Source organism: Tursiops truncatus, chromosome 1 (assembly GCF_011762595.2).
Source record: "Tursiops truncatus isolate mTurTru1 chromosome 1, mTurTru1.mat.Y, whole genome shotgun sequence".
Lineage (NCBI taxonomy): Eukaryota > Metazoa > Chordata > Mammalia > Artiodactyla > Delphinidae > Tursiops > Tursiops truncatus.
The window spans coordinates 179,466,830-179,483,443 of NC_047034.1; the positions used below are offsets into that span (position 1 = coordinate 179,466,830).

At 57.9% G+C, this 16,614-nt stretch overlaps 1 protein-coding gene across 9 annotated transcripts; it reads right to left on the minus strand.

Annotated features, from left to right (window-relative positions):
* Positions 1 to 52: 52 nt before the first annotated feature.
* Positions 53 to 14,308, minus strand: RNF207 (ring finger protein 207). 9 transcript variants are annotated; one of them, XM_033844168.2, is made up of 17 exons: positions 13,847 to 14,308; positions 13,069 to 13,201; positions 11,730 to 11,874; positions 11,551 to 11,632; positions 11,401 to 11,476; positions 11,197 to 11,322; positions 10,702 to 10,748; positions 10,366 to 10,438; positions 10,231 to 10,299; positions 9,644 to 9,712; positions 9,461 to 9,558; positions 8,519 to 8,705; positions 8,162 to 8,347; positions 7,838 to 7,889; positions 7,403 to 7,520; positions 2,698 to 2,778; positions 53 to 1,511 (listed from the first exon to the last, which is right to left on the minus strand). In XM_033844168.2, exons 1-17 carry the CDS (start codon positions 14,035 to 14,037, stop codon positions 1,343 to 1,345), a joined length of 1,902 nt encoding a protein of 633 aa, XP_033700059.1. In that variant the 5' UTR covers positions 14,038 to 14,308; the 3' UTR covers positions 53 to 1,342. The 9 variants fall into 9 exon arrangements, 7 of the variants coding, with proteins under 7 accessions (XP_033700059.1, XP_073652958.1, XP_073652969.1 ...); XM_073796857.1 differs by having other exon boundaries at positions 8,519 to 8,717; XM_073796868.1 differs by having other exon boundaries at positions 8,519 to 8,717; positions 13,069 to 13,194; positions 13,847 to 13,903.
* Positions 14,309 to 16,614: the final 2,306 nt, after the last annotated feature.

Here is a 16,614-nt window from a genome sequence, read left to right on the forward strand (position 1 = left end):
AGTATGATCGTGTGGGATTCAGAAACTTTTTTTTTTTTAAATATTTATTTATTTATATATTTGGCTGTGCCGGGTCTTAGTTGCAGCATGCAGGATCTTTTAGTTGCGGCATTTGGGATCTAGATCTTTGACCAAGGATCGAACCCGGGCCCCCTGCATTGGGAGTGCAGAGTCTTGACCACTGGACCACCAGGGAAGCCCCCAGAAACTCTTAAGGTCTTTTTGCTTCTGGCTAAGAAATGTCCAAGGCCTACAGCGTAAAACCAGATGTGTTTTGCCTCCTCGATTCTGTTCTGAAGTCCTACCTCTAACCAGTTTGTAATGACAAGTTCCTCCAGCCCCCCAGGCTACCGTGGACGTTTGTGATGCTCTGGGACGGGAACGTCTGACAGACCAGGTGTGGAGGTGTTGGGTACGGACGTGGCGGATGCGTCAGCGTATTGACCTGCAGGCCCACCTGGCACGTAGAAGCCACTCGCCGTTTGAACCACTGAATCAAGCTGATGTTTGCTTAAAGCATGATTCTTTGGGCATCGTTTTGCCTCTGAAACTTTACACTTTAGGTCATGCAGGTTAATTTTCTTTCTTAAGCATTTTGTTTAAGTTCCGCTTGATAAAATGGGTACTGGGTAGGAGTGGAAAACCAGTAGAGCGAAGTTGCTGGTGAATCGTGCTTTAATATCTATAGAAGGTGAACACAGGAGAGTGACAGGCGGGGACAGCGGTGGGGAAGTCGTGACGGAGGCCATCTCCTGCCACGCAGGCCACCAGGTGCTATCGCGTTGCTTTATGCGCTCAGCCCTGGCCCTACAGTGAGAAAAGCTGGAGCAAAGGGTTTTCTCCCCTATGCTGAGTCAGCGCTCAGATTAGCGGGGGGAACTTTCCAGCGGCGCCCGGAGAACAGTGGGGCTGTGCGTCAGGCAGAGCCGGATTCCTCTGTGGTAGGGCAGGTGCTGCACAGTGGGCGGGTCTCATCACCCGAAATTCAGACGGGTGCACACCCCACCACAGCGGGCGCTCACGGGACGAGCACACAGACACCAGGGAGGTGCAGGGGCAGTGAGGGGCTTCCGGCTGGACGTTCACTCAGGTAACGTTTTCCACGCCGACTGGGATGCCGTCCCGAGTCACCTTGATGAGGACCAAGATTCGGGGCAACACCAAGTCTAGCTCAAGCCAAAGAACCTGAAATTGGGACCTGGCAGAGAGTGTCTGGGTTTTTCTGCTGATGCGTGATTATGACACATTAAACAGAAAATCATGATGGGAACCGCCTTTTCTTAAATATCCCAGCGTTGATGTGCACGTTGTAAGACGCCCGACCTCCGGGGGCAGTCCCACGCTAAGCTGGGCGCTCTCTCCATGTGGGGACGTCACCCCCGTTTTTCGGTTTGGGTCTGTGAGCATCTTTATTTTTCAGTGGAGGCTCTTCTGCGAGGCTGCTCAGGGTCCGGCTGTTTCTCGGCTCTGAGGTCTTCTCTCTCCTCTCCGAGACACTCCCTGGATCGTTCCTAAAGAAACACTTAATGTGAGCTCCTCTCTGCTCCCCTGTCTCACTGTGTCCCAGCGCTAAAATCCACCCAGGCAGAGGCTTTCAGAACGGCCAGCCTTCCGGGAAGGCACCAGCGGGTGATAGAACCTTAACTACATCATCTCCTAAAGGATTTTTTTAAAAAAAATAAATTTATTTATTTATTTCTTTTTGGCTGCATTGGGTCCTCGTTGGCTTTCTCCAGTTGTGGTGAGCGGGGGCTGCTCTTCATTGTGGTGCGTGGGCTTCTCCTTGCGGTGGCTTCTCTTGTTGCAGAGCACGGGCTCTTGGCGTAGCGGGCTTCAGGAGTTGTGGCTCGCGGGCTCTAGAGCGCAGGCTCAGTAGTTGTGGCGCATGGGCTTAGTTGCTCGGTGGCATGAGGGATCTTCCCGGACCAGGGCTCGAACCCGTGTCCCCTGCATTGGCAGGCAGATTCTTAACCACTGCGCCACCAGGGAAGCCCCTCCTAAAGGATTCTTATTCACTTCTGATGACTTCTGGTTGCCAAAACATTGGCAGTGCAGACCATTTCAGTGGCTTGTGGTGACCCTGCTCTTTGAATTGACCCTCCCCTGAAGCATGGTGCCTGGAAGGGCAGGGCTGCTTTCTGCTCTGTCACCAACCCCGTGGTGGCGCTAGATGCAGCAGACCTCTCCCTGCCCCCAGGCCCTTTTAGCTCTGACTTCCTACAGCTCCAGAGAACTAGGAAAAGATCAGCCTGTGATAGTGACACATCTGTTACGCACATTCTCCTCTCCCTCTGGCAGGCATTTTGGCAAACACTGTGGCTCCAGTGAGCAGCCGTGCTCTCTCACAGGAAGAACTAACCCTCGATCTCTTTCTCGAGTCGCAGTGGCGTAGGAGCCTGCGCTCTCAGAGGTGTGGGTTGGGCGGGCGGCCACCACGGCTGTCCCTAGTTATAAACCTCACGTCACGTCTATCAAGGTCACATCTGTCATCTACGAGGTCATCTGTCTGAAGGCACCGCCCAGTTTAAGAACCCCCCTGACCCTGTATCTTACACACTGAGGCCCAGCTGAGGCCGCAGAGCTAGCTGGTCAGTGGCAAGTTGGGACCAAAAGAAAACCGGAGGTCGGTCTTTGTCGCCTGTATTTGTCTCTGAGATTACATCGTTTGCCCGCTCAGGTTGGAAAGACTCACTTTACCTGGCCTGGGCCTCGCCGTTCACGCCATCGTCATGCGTGTTTTGGAGATGGTCTGACGGTTCATCCACAGGGGCCTGAAACCTGCGGGAGAGAAAGCAGTTCCCAGGAATGCGGATGCAGCAGAGCCAGCCAGCGTGTGCTTAGGCTCACTGCACAGACGCCGAACTTGAGCAAACACTTTGGGCCTCAAATATTTACCGAGGGCCAGGGCCACGGCAGTGGACGAGAGAGGCTGGGCCCTGCTCTCGTGGGAGACCCGTTCTGCGGGGGGAGACGCGCCAAGGTTGGGAAGGAGGCCCAGCGGGACGGATGGTGGGGAGTGACAGTGAGGGAGACCTGCTTTCACTAGGGTGGTTTGCGAAGGCCTCCCTGCTGACGAGACCTGGGTGATGAGGTCCATGGAACAAGAAGAAGAAAGAACATTCCAGGCAGAGGCAGGGAAGTGGCAGCCAGTCTAGCTTCTTTGCGGGACTGAAAGGCCACTGTGCCTGGGGTGTGGGGAGGGGCCGACGTGGGCAGAGGTGGGCAGAGAGGGTCCCAGAAGGACTTTCAGGCCCCAGCACGATAGGCTTTAGAAAGACCACTGACTGTGGCATGCTGGAGGGGCCAGGGTGCGGGGCTTGGCAACGGCGGCTTGGATCGAGGGTCACAGTCGAGACAAAGCAGGCGGACCAAGAGGGTTGAGTCAACAGGACTTGAGGATGGGTTGGCAATAAGGGATGAGGGAAAGAAAGGAATCCAAGTCTCCTGGGCTTTTTACTTGAGCACCTGGGGGACTGTGATGCCTTCACTGAGATGAAACAGGAGTAGCATGTTCGGCGGGGAGGAAACCAAGCTCGGGGCCATTGTGGGGTTTGAGGTGCCCTGAGACCACCAAGAGGAGACTCTCCCAGGAAGGGGCACTTGGAGATGAGTCTAGAGCTTGGGCAGATCTGTGCTGGGGAGGGGGATTGGGGGTCATCTGCAATACCATGGGGTTTTAAAGCCAGGAGACTGGGTGAAGCCCCGTAAGGAGAGGGCGTAGGATAAGAAGAATGCCTGGGACTGAGCCCTGGGGAAAACTGACATTGGGGCCTTGAGCCAAGGGGGCAGAGCCCAAAGCCAAAGAGACTAAGAAGGAACCGCTGGGGGACTTCCCTGGTGGCCCAGTGGTTACGACTCTGCGCTCCCAAAGCAGGGGGCCCGGGTTCGATCCCTGGTCAGGGAACCAGATCCCACATGCATGCTGCAACTAAGAGTTCGTATGCCACAACTAAGCAGCTCGCGAGCCGCAACTAAGACCTGGTGCAACCAAATAAATAAAGATAAAATAAATAAAAATTTAAAAAAGGTTCTCTTTCCCTTTAAAAAAAATGAAAGAAGGAGGAACAGCTGGAGGGGCAGGAGGAAAACCACACCGGGAGTGTGGGGGAGTGTGGGGCGTCTTAGAAGCAAAAGAAGAGTGTGATGAAGGTGACAGACAGTTCAGGCTCACGAGTGCTGCTTCGAGGCCAAGGGATGTAGCCCACAGGTTGCTGATGGAACAGGAGCAGATTTGGTGGGTGGGGTTGGTGTGAGCTGCCAGCAGTGGGAGGGGAGGAAGCAGAGGGCAGCTCCAGATACCTGGAAAGCGGTGCCGTGAAGAAGGGTAGAGGCAGCCTCCCTGCTTGCCCCAAACCTCCAGGAGCTGGGCTCCTGCCCGAGCTTTCCATGTGCTGACACCAAGCACGGATGCCACTTCCCCCCAGAGATGTGACTCTGCCGGGGTGTTGCCCCTTGCAGGCAGGCAGGAGCACCCTACTTGAAGCCAGCTGCTCACCGAAGCAGAGCACGCAGAAGGGAAAGGACGCCAATGCTAAGAGCACGGCTTAGAACGCGCACACAGCGTGAACAGGCTGGGTAGGCGGCACCAGGATGTCACCTCCACCCAGAGGCCCCCCCAGGATAATCCCAATCTTACCTGCTAACACCAGAGGTTAGTTCTGCCTGGTTTTGAGGTTTTATAAATGGAATCACACAGTATCTGGAGTAAACTGCTTAGTAAATGTCAGCTTAGGAGGACACTGTAACTAGTCCTGGCTGGACAGGGATTTGATCCAAATTGTGCAGAAGGCATGATGAGTGCAACCTCTCAGTGTGACGTTAAAATAGTCATTTTAAAGGTGGCTTGGTAGTTCTGGATTAATACAGCAATTGCGCGCGCGCGCGCACACACACACACACACACACACACACACACACACACACTCTCTAATTTTTCCTTCTTCCCCAAACTCATTAAAACTAGTAAAGGGACCAAAACAATGAGGGGGGAAAAACCTCTCCAGGTTGACAGCAGGAAAGGATAACAGCAAAATTTTGGAACTGGAGAGCACGTAGACAATGGTCACTAATTCAGCAGACCTGAGCGACGGAGGCCCGACCAGTTCCCACCACAGAATCCTCAGGGGGCCCAGGAACGGGTAGCCCCAATGCCTCTGCAAGGAGGGTGGGACTGAAATAGGACGATGAAGGTCAGGATCCCTACCTCCGAACCGCTGCCCCCACCCCCAATACTGAAGGGTTGGTCTCTGGGAGGGTGCGACACACCGTGAGAACTACTGAAAGACAGAAAGTCAGCTGTGTGTACAGATACTCCATACGGTGACATTCCAGCAAGGAAACTGGGCAAAGATCTAAAACTGACATTGGGGCATCAAGAGTAAGATAAAGCAAAACAAAAAACGCTGCCCACCCAGATCCCTTACACCGAAGCACCGCCCATGTGCTCAGAGCTTCCAGCCTGCTCTCCTCCACCCCAACTCCTAACATGAACCGGTAATTGAAGATTTCCTGACAGCTGAGAAAAGCCTTTAACAGGGAAGGTAGAAACCTAAATAAACAAAACATAACTTGGAGGAAACAGACTTCAGAGAGAAAGAAACTTAAAAAAACAAAAGCAAAAAAACATGTATCGGCCCCCAGGGGTAAGATATTCTGTCCATGCAGCAACAGAATGCTGTGTAACAAGAGCAGTCAGGGTACCAAAAACACCTCTTTGGAAATGAAAAACAATTTAAAACATTTAAAAGAGCTCTTGGAAATTTTCTTCAAAAATGAAGAACTAGAGCTTCCCTGGTGGTGCAGTGGTTGAGAGTCCGCCTGCCGATGCAGGGGACGCGGGTTCGTGCCCCGGTCCGGGAAGATCCCACATGCCACGGAGCGGCTGGGCCCGTGAGCCACGGCCTCTGAGCCTGCGCGTCCGGAGCCTGTGCTCCGCGACGGGAGAGGCCACAACAGTGAGAGGCCCGCGTACCGCAAAAAAAAAAAAAAAAAAAAGAAGAAGAAGAACTAAATAGAAGAGTCAGAAGATAAGAGAGGAAATCTCCCAGAAAGTATAGCAAAAAGATGAAGAGGTGGAAAACAAGACTGAAAAGAGATGGTAAATCAGGGCCAGCCCCGGAAGGCCAATACCCAATAAGAATTCCAGAAAGAGAAAAAGTGGAGAAAATCAACTAACCAGTTCAAGAAGAAATATGCCCAAACAAGGACAGGAATTTCCAGATTGAAAGGACCCACCGCTACCCAATGGACGGGACTAGACCCTCACCAACGTGAAATTTCAGAACGCTGGGAGCAGAGAAGATGCCACAAGCTTCTGAAGAGAGAATAAGTGGGGACTTACCCAGTGGTCCGGTGGGTAAGACGCTGTGCTCCCAATGCAGGGGGCCCAGGTTCGATCCCTGGTTGGGGAACTAGATCCCGCATGCGTGCTGCAACTAAGAGTTCACACACCGCAACTAAGAAGTCAGCATGCCGCAACTAAAGATCCCGCATGCCGCAGCTAAAGATCCCACGTGCCGCAACTAAGACCCGGCACAGCCGAAATAAATAAATGAATAAATATTAAAATAAATAAATAAATAAGGAGAATAAGTGGGTCACATTACAAGGATTAGGAATCAGAATGCCTTCAAACTTCTCAAAGATAGCCTTGGAAGTTGGAAGACAATAGAGTGATGCCTTCGAAGGAGAATCATTTCCAATTTAGAATTTCCATCTAGAATTCAATACCCAGCAAAACTATCAGTCAAGTGCAAAGGCAGAATAAAGATATTGCAGCCTTACGCTGTTCAAAACACGTCCCTTCTCTGTACCCTTTCTCAAGGAGCTGCTTGGGGGATGGGCTTCACCAAACCATGAAAGAGGACACGTGTCATGTGGGAATCAGGAGATCTCACTTTGGAGTGAGGCAAATGGAGCCCCCTGGAGGGTGGTGGAGGGAGAGGCTAGGTTGGCCACTGTGTGCCAGCCCTACAGGGCAACCACCCTGGGGCTCAGACTTGCGAGGCGGGCACATTGAGGACCTCTGCCACTGTTAACACCTCCAGTGCTCAAGTGTGGTGCTGAGAGCCTGGTCCAGGTTCCTATCTAGACTCGTCTTAACCGTGTACTGGGGAAGTTCTCTTTGCTCTGCGTCCTGCTGTCTGGATCAGCTGAGGACCCTCATTACACCCCCAAGGTGTAAAGAGATGGGCAGTTGTGTGCCTAGAAGCAGAAACTCAGAGCAGGCTGCTCATTCTGTGTTTTGGCAGATGTCCAGCACCTGGTCCTCCCAGATGCCCTGATTAAACCTTCATGACCTGGCCCACTGACTTCCCGGAAAGGGGCTCTCCCAGAGGTGTGGCACCTTTCCTGTGCACATTCTGAAGTGTCTTGGTTCCCCCGGAACACTCCCTGCTCTCACCTGGGCTCTAGCCGCTCCTTCACCTTGGCAATGGAGCGGACGTAGGGCGTGATCTGCTTGGTGATGGTGGTCAGGTAGGCATTCTCCTGCTTCAGCTGGAGAAGGTCATGGAGCTGGGCTGTGGGGGCCCAGGCCAGAGCGTTAGGTCTTGTTGGCTTCAAATTCTTACTCTCCAGCCTTGAACCATCTAAATAACCCAACTATTTCAGTGATTACCTCTAATTAAAGAGTGAGGTAAGACTTGTGAAGGCATCCTACTTACTGAATCCTGATCTCAGATAGATCATTTGGGGGCCAGTTAGCAGCTGTGAGGCAAAGTCAAGAGCTAGGGGGAAGAGCACGGGGGTTCGTATCTGGTTAGTGGGTAACTGGCTTCCTGCCCCTGAAAGCATGTGGATTAGCTCCAGGACAGGGGTGCGCCCAGCTGCCCGGGACCTTCATAGATCTCCTGCTCGTTAGCCACGCGCTGGTAGGATTCCTCCCAAATCTGAAAGAGAAAGTAAGTTGGATATTGCACTTGGCCGTGAGTTGGAATTTCCCTTGACAGCATTTCTGTCCTCCAGCTACTCAGAGCCATAGGGCACTCCCAGCCAGTTCCCGTGGTTCCAGGCAGCAAAGGCCCAGGTTCCAGAGCCTGCCACACGAGGGCCTCCTGGGGCACCAGGCCAAGGTCCTCCTCCCCCTTCCTGTCCTGGGGTAGCTCATGTACATGCTGACAGGTGGGGCCGCAGGGGAGGGAGGTTCCTCGGGAAGGGCTACCTCCTGGAAGACTGCTCTCATGCCCTCCACGGAAGCATACTCCAAGGCGATCTGTGTGTCCACCTGCAGGGACTTGTGCAGGATGTCACCCATGATCTCGGCCTTGATGAGCGAGTGGTGCTTGGTGAGGTCCCGGTGCAGCTCCTGTACCTGGTCCTTCAGGTTCTGCATCTCTGCCTGCAGGCGCTGGGGGGAGAGACCGCGTGAGTGCCTGTGTTTCCTGCAGGCTGGGTGCACTGCGGGGGCCTCAGTGGAGGGACGGCTTGCAGGCCAGGTGGCCAGGACTAGATTTGGCCACTGCACCTTGGCGAGAAGGGGTGGGGCCTTTCCCCGCGGGCAGGTCCCTGGCCCCCTCACCCGGTAGGAGTTCTCAAAGTGGCGGCAGTGTTCCGTGAAGGGTGAATCGTCGCCCTCCGCCAGCAGCACCTTGGTGCTGATGGACCGGTGCAGCGTGGGCTTTTGGACCGGTGACCCCAACATCTTTCCCACGGGGGAGGGGCAGCTGGGCCCCATCAGCACCTTGGGGCCCGAGCCCCCTGCTAGCCTGGGGAGAGAACTAGTGTGGATGTAGACGTGGGGGTTCCGGAGGGTCTTCCCTTCCCCCAGCCTCCCAGCGCGTTCTCAGCCTTCTCAACCCTCTCACCCCAGGCTGCACACCACAACCACGCGGGAGCTCTGAAAACACCTGATGCAAGGCTGTGTACACCCAAGACCAATGACATCAGCAGGGTGTTTTTTTTAAATCCTGAGGGTGATGCCAATGTGCAGAAGAGTCCACCAGGATACCCTCAGACAGTACGTTCACTCACACACACTCGACCTTGCAAATTTGGCTTGACGCCCAGTATCCCTTGCCTGGGGCCCTGGAGCTCTCAGCAGACACATCCAGCTTAGGCATTTCTCCTAACTCCCCCGGGGTCTCCAGCTCTCTAGACTGGGCCCCGCCCCCCGCGGAAGTCAGACGCCCTGCGGCTTCTGGAGACCCAGGCCCCACCCTAAGCTACCCCTTCCTTTCAGGGCTTAGGCACCCCAGTCCGGGTGCAGCGGCGGCGGTTGGGGGAGCCCCTGAGTCCCTCTGTCCACCCCTGGCCTGGATCCACTCCAGGTCAGCTACGCGCTTCCGATCCAGGGCGGCCCCGACGGCTGTTTCCAGGCTGGGCGGACTCTCCCTCCCGCGTGGACATCTTTGGAGCCCAGACGCGGCGCGGGGAGCTCGGCGAGCTGGGAAGGGCGGCCCCCACCCCAACGGGGACCTTGTGCCCGCATCCCCTTCCCTGTCCCGGCGCCCCTGCGGCTCACGTGCTGGTACCGCCCCCGGCACCCGCCGCCCGGCGCGGTCCCAGCAGCAGCAGCGGCTCCAGGCAGCGCGCGAACTCGGCGCGGTGGTCGCTGGCGATCTGGGGGGACGGACGAACTCGGGAGGCAGCTCCAAACTCCGCGGGCCTCCGCCCCCGGCCCGGCCCACCCCGCGGCCCCGCCCACCTTGCTGCTCTGTGCGGGCCGTAGGCGATGTGGCCGCGTGACGATGCCCTGCAGCCTCTCCACCAGCTCCTGCGCTCAGGTGGGTGGGGGCGTGGGGGTGACAGGGAGGCGGGAGGACCGGAGGACGCGTCCGTCTTTAGGATTTCACCTGCCATCCAATCCTTCCACACCACCCCTGCCCCCAAATCCACAGGAAAGACTGGGGGGTCTGGACTCCAGTAGACACAATGCACTTTGGGGGAGAGGCTTATGCTCCCTTCTAGGCTTTGCTGTCCTCTTATTTTTTTATTTAGTTTTTGGCCGCGCTTTGCGTGGCTTGCGGGATCTTAGCTCCCCGACCACCAGGGATTGAACGGGGTGGAGTCCTAACCGCTGGACCGCCAGGGAATTCCCTGCTGTCCTATTAAAAGGGGTTCAGCCAGCCCCTAAATGTTTTGTAGATGATGGTGTGGAAGAGGGGGCTACCCAAAGACCCCCTGGTCCAGCCTCCAGGTAACAGGCTGCCCAGCCCTGAGGTGGGGGGCTCTGGTGTGCAGGGTGGGTTCCTGGTGGGGAGGGGGGGAGACACAGAAGCTGTGGGCACTCACATAGCCCAGGTCCAGGAACTCAGCCTTGTTGGCCAAGCTGAGAAAGGAAGAGCAGATGGCCAGGTGGACCTGTGAGAGGGACACTGCTCAGTGCCTGGGCTGGGTGCCCGGCCCTGCGCCCCCAGCTCCCCTTACCTGGAGGGTGGGCAGCAGAGTAGCCAAATGGGAGAGCTGCTCCTTGAAGGCCTTGTCCTTTTCTTCATACTGGCTGGGGGAGGAGCAGGCAGCCTCATCTCCAAGGGGAGGGCTGCCCACCCCCACTTTGAGGGCGGGCTCAGAGCTGGGTGGTTCCATCTCCCCACCAGCTTTGTGCATCCTTCCTCGACACCCCTTCCCTGAGCCCTGAGCTTTCCTCCTCACCCGTAGACACCTGGATGTCTTGCTCTCCAGGGTGGGCCGGCGCCTGCCCAGGCTATGAGATAGGTGTCTGGAGGTCAAGGGGCAGGGGATGGAGAGCCCGCCACCACTCACCTCTGCACAGCCTGCAGCAGCAGCGCTTTCCTCTCTGCCAGTTTGTCCTGGGAGGGAAGGTCTGCTACTGGCTGGGCAAACTCGGCCCTGCCACCTCCCAGTGCTCTCCCAGTCCCCTGGGCCCCAGCCACACAGCTGCTTAGGCTGGCTCTCTCCAGCCCACCAGCGCTGCTGCCCGGGCCACCTCCTTCTTGCATCTCACTGCCCGAGAGCCCTGGTGCCCTCACCTTAAATGTCACCTCCTGGGGGAGTCTTCCCTGACGCCCTCTCACCACCAGCGCCAGCCTGGGGCAGGCCCGTGCTCCACCTCTAGAACTCTCCTGGCAGCTACGATTGATTAAGTAACTTCTGAAAGCAGCTCAAGGCTTGCTGCCCTGCTACACTGGAAACTCCACACGGGCCCCCGGGGGGAGGGGCCTGCCCTGTGTCCCGGGCACCGGCCATGGCTGGTAAGGATGCTCAGCCTGTGGCTGTCTAGTCCCCCCTACCCCTCACCTGCATGCTGCCGAAGAGGGCGTGGATGGCAGCCTCCTCATCCGCCGCGCTGCGTCGCACCTCGTCCACCATCGCCTGCAGCAGTGCGATGGCCTCCCCTGTGGCGGTCTGCAGGGCCTTCACCGCCTGGGGACAGGGCGGCCTCAGCCTTGTGGGCGCGCGTTCTCCACCCCCGCCCCGGCGCGCCGGGCACCCCGCGCTCACCAGCATCGCCTGCTGCAGCCGCTCGCAGCCTTGCACGTACGCCGACTCGAGGTCCACGCAGTGAGCCCGGCTCTCCCTACGGGGAGCCCGCGGATGAGCCCTGCTCCGGGCCACCCTCCAGCCCCCTCACCTCCCGCGCCCTCTACCCACCCCTGCATGTCCCGGAAGCAGCGGATGCACAGCAGCGACTTCTTGTCGGTGGAGAACATGATGTAGGGCTCGGCGTGCAGCGCTGCGGCGGAGGGAGGGAGTGCGGCGGTGAGGGCTCCGGCCGGTGCCCGCCCCCATCCCCGCCCAGCGCTGGTCCCCATCCGGCACGCCGCACTCACTGCACTTCTGGAGCACGTCGCGGCTGCGCTGGCCCAAGGCCACGATGTCGTGGCGCGCGAACATGCGTGCCCGGTGCGTCTCATCGCGGCAGCGCGCGCACAGCGGCTGCCCGCACGTGTTGCAGAAGTACGTGGTCTCTGCGTCCTGCGGACAGAGCTCGGGCTCAACCCGCCCGTGAACTGGGAGCCTGATCCCATCACAGCCCGCGAGGGAACTGCAGCCTCCGCACGTCGTGGCTGTGCGTCTTGGCCCCGGCCTGGGGCAGGCGCGCGGTCACATGCAGCCCTTTCACGTAACCCCAACGCGCAGCGCTCTCATGTACCCAGTTTACAGACGAGAATATTGAGGCTCAGAGAATAGGTAAGTAGGTCCAGTAAGGAGCAGTTACCCAGGACGGTCTTGCGGAGGGGGTTACATGGGGTTGTGGGGAGGGCAGGCACTGCCTTTGCAAAACATTTCACCTATAACAAAAATGTATGTGTACACCTGTGTGTGTGTGAAGCCCCGCCTTGGCGCCCTCACTAGTAGCCACATGGATGCCTACGCCGGCCATCTGGAGTGGGAACTTGGTTGGGAGGCGAAAAGGAGTGAAGACCTGCAGGTGCCCTTCCCCAGGGCTGAGAGTCGAGGGCACTGACCCCAGCAGTGGCTATGAAAGCACAGACCCCCAACTTCCTACGTTGGCCCTCAAGGCCATTTCCTCCCCACGCTCTCCTGACCTCCAGCCCCTCACCTCCTGCTGGTTATGTCTGTACTTCTGCGTAGCACATATTCTAGAACTTGCCCGCCCTCCCAGACCTTTTGCTCCTGCAGGGACATCCTCCTGGGATTTGGAATACCTGGTCCAGCCTCCACAGGCCAGAGAGAGTCTCGCGTGCCCTTCACAGTCCAGCCTGAAGCCTGTCCTCTGCTCCCTGGTCTTTCAGGATCGCCCCTCCCCAACGGCACAATGTCCTCACTTCCCCTTGGGCTGTTGATAGCTGCCCACAGCTACCCAGGTAGCAGCGGACCCCAGAGGGCTGGCCTAGGCCTGTACCCTGGCATGCCCTTCCTGTTCCAATTCACAACTGTGTTCTGAGTTGGGCACCAGTAAGCTCTCCCCAAATCGAAATAGCCTTAACCCCTGCAACTATCTTGGTGTTGGCCCAAGGCAGTTGTTTTGGACCTCAGTCTCCACACCAGTAAAATGGGGCCCACATTCTGGATACAGGGTGCCTTAGAGAGGCGTTGGAGAATGCCCTGATGGGTGATCCTCTGATGACATGGCACACACTGCAAGCGTCAGGACAGTGCAACCTGGCACCCTCCGCTCCCCACCCCACCCCCAGGCGCCCCTGCCTGCTTGCCGCACTCCTGGTCGCAGTTGGCACAGCGCACCACGTCCATACCATCCCCTGAGCTGTCCACCAGGAACTGCAACAGCCGATCCACCGGAGGCAGCCCGCTGGGGCCCTTCACCACCGTCTGGTGTCTGCGGAGAAGCTCCAGCCAAGATCCGGAGGCCCCTTCCCGAAGGCTCCCTACCCCCTTCCTACTCCAGACATTCCAGTCTGGAGCTAAAAATAGGGCGGCGGGAGGTGGGATGCCTGCAGGTCTGATGTCTGTAAATACCTCAGCCAGTGCTCTCTGACCCCGTCCCTTTCCAGTCCTAGGGGAATCTTGGGATGGGGCTGGCGACTCAGGGTGTCAAAGGCAGAAGGCTCCCCTCAACCCCCTCTCATGGCATTGGGCAAATTTAGGGCCACCCCGGGTAACTTGAGCCAACATAACCTGCTTGTGTTGACTGAAGACTTCAGGACCCCCAAGTGAGTTACTGGGAGTGTCCAAACTCTGAGCTGAGATCCCCTACTCCAGCAGCATTGAATCCGACAGCACGCGCCCTCTAGCCCACCCTCGCCCCCTGACTTTCTGTGGGAGGCCTTGGGCCATAACCCCAGGTCTCAGTTACCCCATCTGTAAAATGGGCTGGAGCCTTCATGTTCTCTGGCAGAGAGGTGCAGGCTGCGGGCAGCCTCTCCCAGCCGTCTCCACAGGGAGTCAGAACCTTGCCCTCCCAGCACCTAGGTCCCAGCCCAGCGGGGCCAGTCTCCCGTCTTAAGGGGCTCGAGGCACTCACTGGCACAGCGGGCAGGCGAGGCGGCCGTCGGCGGTGCGGCCGCGCAGGCAGCCGGCGCAGAAGTCGTGGAAGCAGTCCAGCAGGCAGGGGTGCTCGTACTGCGCGCGGCACAGCGGGCACACGAGCGGGGGGCCGCTCGCCGCGTCCAGGGCGCCCGGGCCCTCCAGGGGCGCAAAGATAGCTCCCGACATCTTCGGGCACAGCGCAAGAGGGCGGGGAGGCGCCCGCGGCCCCTCTGCCCCGGCGCCTCCTCCCTCCTACCTGGCCCGCTGGACCACGCGCGGCGTCCAGCGGTCGTGGAGCGGGAAGCAGCGAGGGTCCGGGGCTGGGGGCTGGAGCGCCGGGCGCGGGGAGAACGGGCAGGAGGCGCGCGGAGGGGCCAGACCCTGTGCCGCCGCCCTCCCCGCCTCTCCACGGCAGCCCTGGAAGGTCAGTCGGTGCCTCCTACCCAACGCCCAGTCTCCCCGGGCCTCCCCCCTCCCCTCCCCCCCACCCCAGGAATTCCCCTCCCGGTGTCCTCTGGGTGACCCGCAGCCGACACCCCTTCCGCGCCAGGCGCCCCCAGCCTCGCGCGCGGTGCCCCCGTCCACCTTCCCGAGGCTGGCGCCGGCTGCCTCGAGCCGAAAACCTGGACGGATCTCGGCGCTCGCCGCCGCTGTGACCCAGGGCTCCGGTTACGGCCATGGCCGCGGCCACTGCTCCCCTCGCCCGGAGGAGGAGAGGCGGCAACGCGCGTCTGGAAAGGACCCCGCCGGGCAAGGGTTCGAGGTTCGGACTGGACCCCGCCCGCGGTGACAGAGCCCGGAGCCCGGAGACGTGGGAGCGCCGCGCAGAGCTCCTCAGGGGGATACGGCCCCGCTGGCTAGGCCGGCTCTGTGCGGTCGGATTTGGGCCGGGACAGGAGTGGGTCCGCGCGGCCCTATTTCCTCGACGGGCAGTCGAGGGCGCCCGAGAGCAGCAGCCGCCCCTCCCTCCCACAGACACTCCAGTTCTTGCGAGAGCTCGTGAGAGGGCTTGGAAGCCCAGGGCTGCCTTTGGCAGGTTGGGTCTCTCGGCCAAGTTTCTGACCTCTCAGAGCCTCAGAGCTGGGGTAGAACAGGGCAGCCGCCCGGTGATGAGGTAAGACTTCAGTGAAGTGAAACGCACACCCTAAGCTTCCAAAATAATTAAGGCCCCACGCCCATCATCAGCGAGTTCCCAAGGTAGGTTTGGGTGGGAGCGTGATAGAGGAAGCTCTGAGCCTTTCCAGCTGGGCCCCCTCTGCCCTTCTTAGCCTGGCAAGTGATTGTTTCACCCAGTGTCATTTTCTCCAGCATGCCCGCCTTCTCTGCACATGTCACCCTGAGCTCCGGGAAAGCGGCCCCTGTAGCAGTCCATCTTGAAATCAGAGTCAGGCCCACTGCCTGACCCATAGAAGGTGCTCAATAAAATCTTACTAATCAGGGACTTCCCTGCTGCCACAGTGGTTAAGAATCCGTCTGCCAATGCAGGGCACACGGGCTCGATCCCTGGTCCAGGAAGATCCCACATGCCGCAGAGCAACAAAGCCCGTGGGGCACAACTACTGAGCCTGCACTCTAGGGACCGCGAGCCACAACTACCGAGCCTGGAGCCACAACTACTGAGCCCGCGAACCACAGCTACTGAAGCCCACGAGCCCTAGGGCCCATGCTCCGCAACAAGAGAAGCCACCGCAATGAGAAGCCCGCGCACCACAACGAAGAGTAGCCCCCGCTCGTCGCAACTAGAGAAAGCCCGCATGCAGCAACAAAGACCCAACGCAGCCAAAAGTAAAATAGATAAATTTTTTTAAAAAGTTATAAAAAACAATCTTATTAACTAGAAAAAACTAGGAGATAATATTCCAGCTGATTTTAAAAAAACATTTATTTATTTATTTTTGGCTGCATTGGGTCTTCGTTGCTGCATGCGGGCTTTCTCTAGCTGCGGCGAGCGGGGGCTTCTCTTCGTTGCGGTGCGCGGGCTTCTCACTGCGGTGGCTTCTCTTGTTGCGGAGCACGGGCTCTAGGCGTGCGGGCTTCAGTAGTTGTGGCACGCCGGCTGTAGAGCGCAGGCTCAATAGTTGTGGCTCACGGGCTTAGTTGCTCCACAGCATGTGGGATCCTCCCGGACTAGGGACCGAACCCGTATCCCCTGCACTGGCAGGTGGATTCTTAACCACTGCGCCGCCAGGGAAGCCCCCTCCAGCTGGGAAGCCCCCTCCAGCTGGGTTTTGAAGGGTGAGTAGAAGTTTGCCGGGGGAAGAAAGGAAGTGAATTCTAGGCAGGAACTACCTATTTTTTAAGGGCCCTCCCTAGCCCTGGTTCCATTTGTGCTCTAAGTCATAAAAACAGTGGTCAATGTTTGTGGGTCAAGATACTATTCAAAGCTCTTTTACTTGTATTATGTCATCTAATCCTGACAATGTTACTTTTGAGTAGTATTTACTGAGCATCTGCCGTGCACCATACACAAGAAGGGTGCCTAACCCACCAGGCAAGGTTAACCAAGTGCACAAATAAACAAGTACAATAATGACAGACTGTCTTAAATGCTCTGAAGGAAAGAATCAGGATGATGTGATGGAGGGCAGCTGGGAGTGGGTGGAGCTAAGGACACACTAGATAACCCTGGGCAGAGCCCCTGGAGGATGAGAAAAAATCAGACACAAGAAAAGCCAGGAAGAGTCCAAAGCCGAGGCGGGAATTCCCCGGCGGTCCAGTGGTTAAGACTTCACCTTCCAATGCAGGGGCTGAGGGTTCGATCCC

Bases quoted from the DNA above. Each gene is read 5' to 3' on its own strand.
- RNF207 (XM_073796857.1), bottom strand. From the start codon at position 14,037: ATGTCGGGAGCTATCTTTGCGCCCCTGGAGGGCCCGGGCGCCCTGGAC. The intron at 11,875-13,068 runs GCAGGGGCGCCT...CTCTGTCCGCAG, and splicing joins ACCAGGAGTGCGGCAAGCAG to GACGCAGAGACCACGTACTT. The intron at 9,559-9,643 runs GTGGGCGGGGCC...CCGTCCCCCCAG, and splicing joins GGCCCGCACAGAGCAGCAAG to ATCGCCAGCGACCACCGCGC.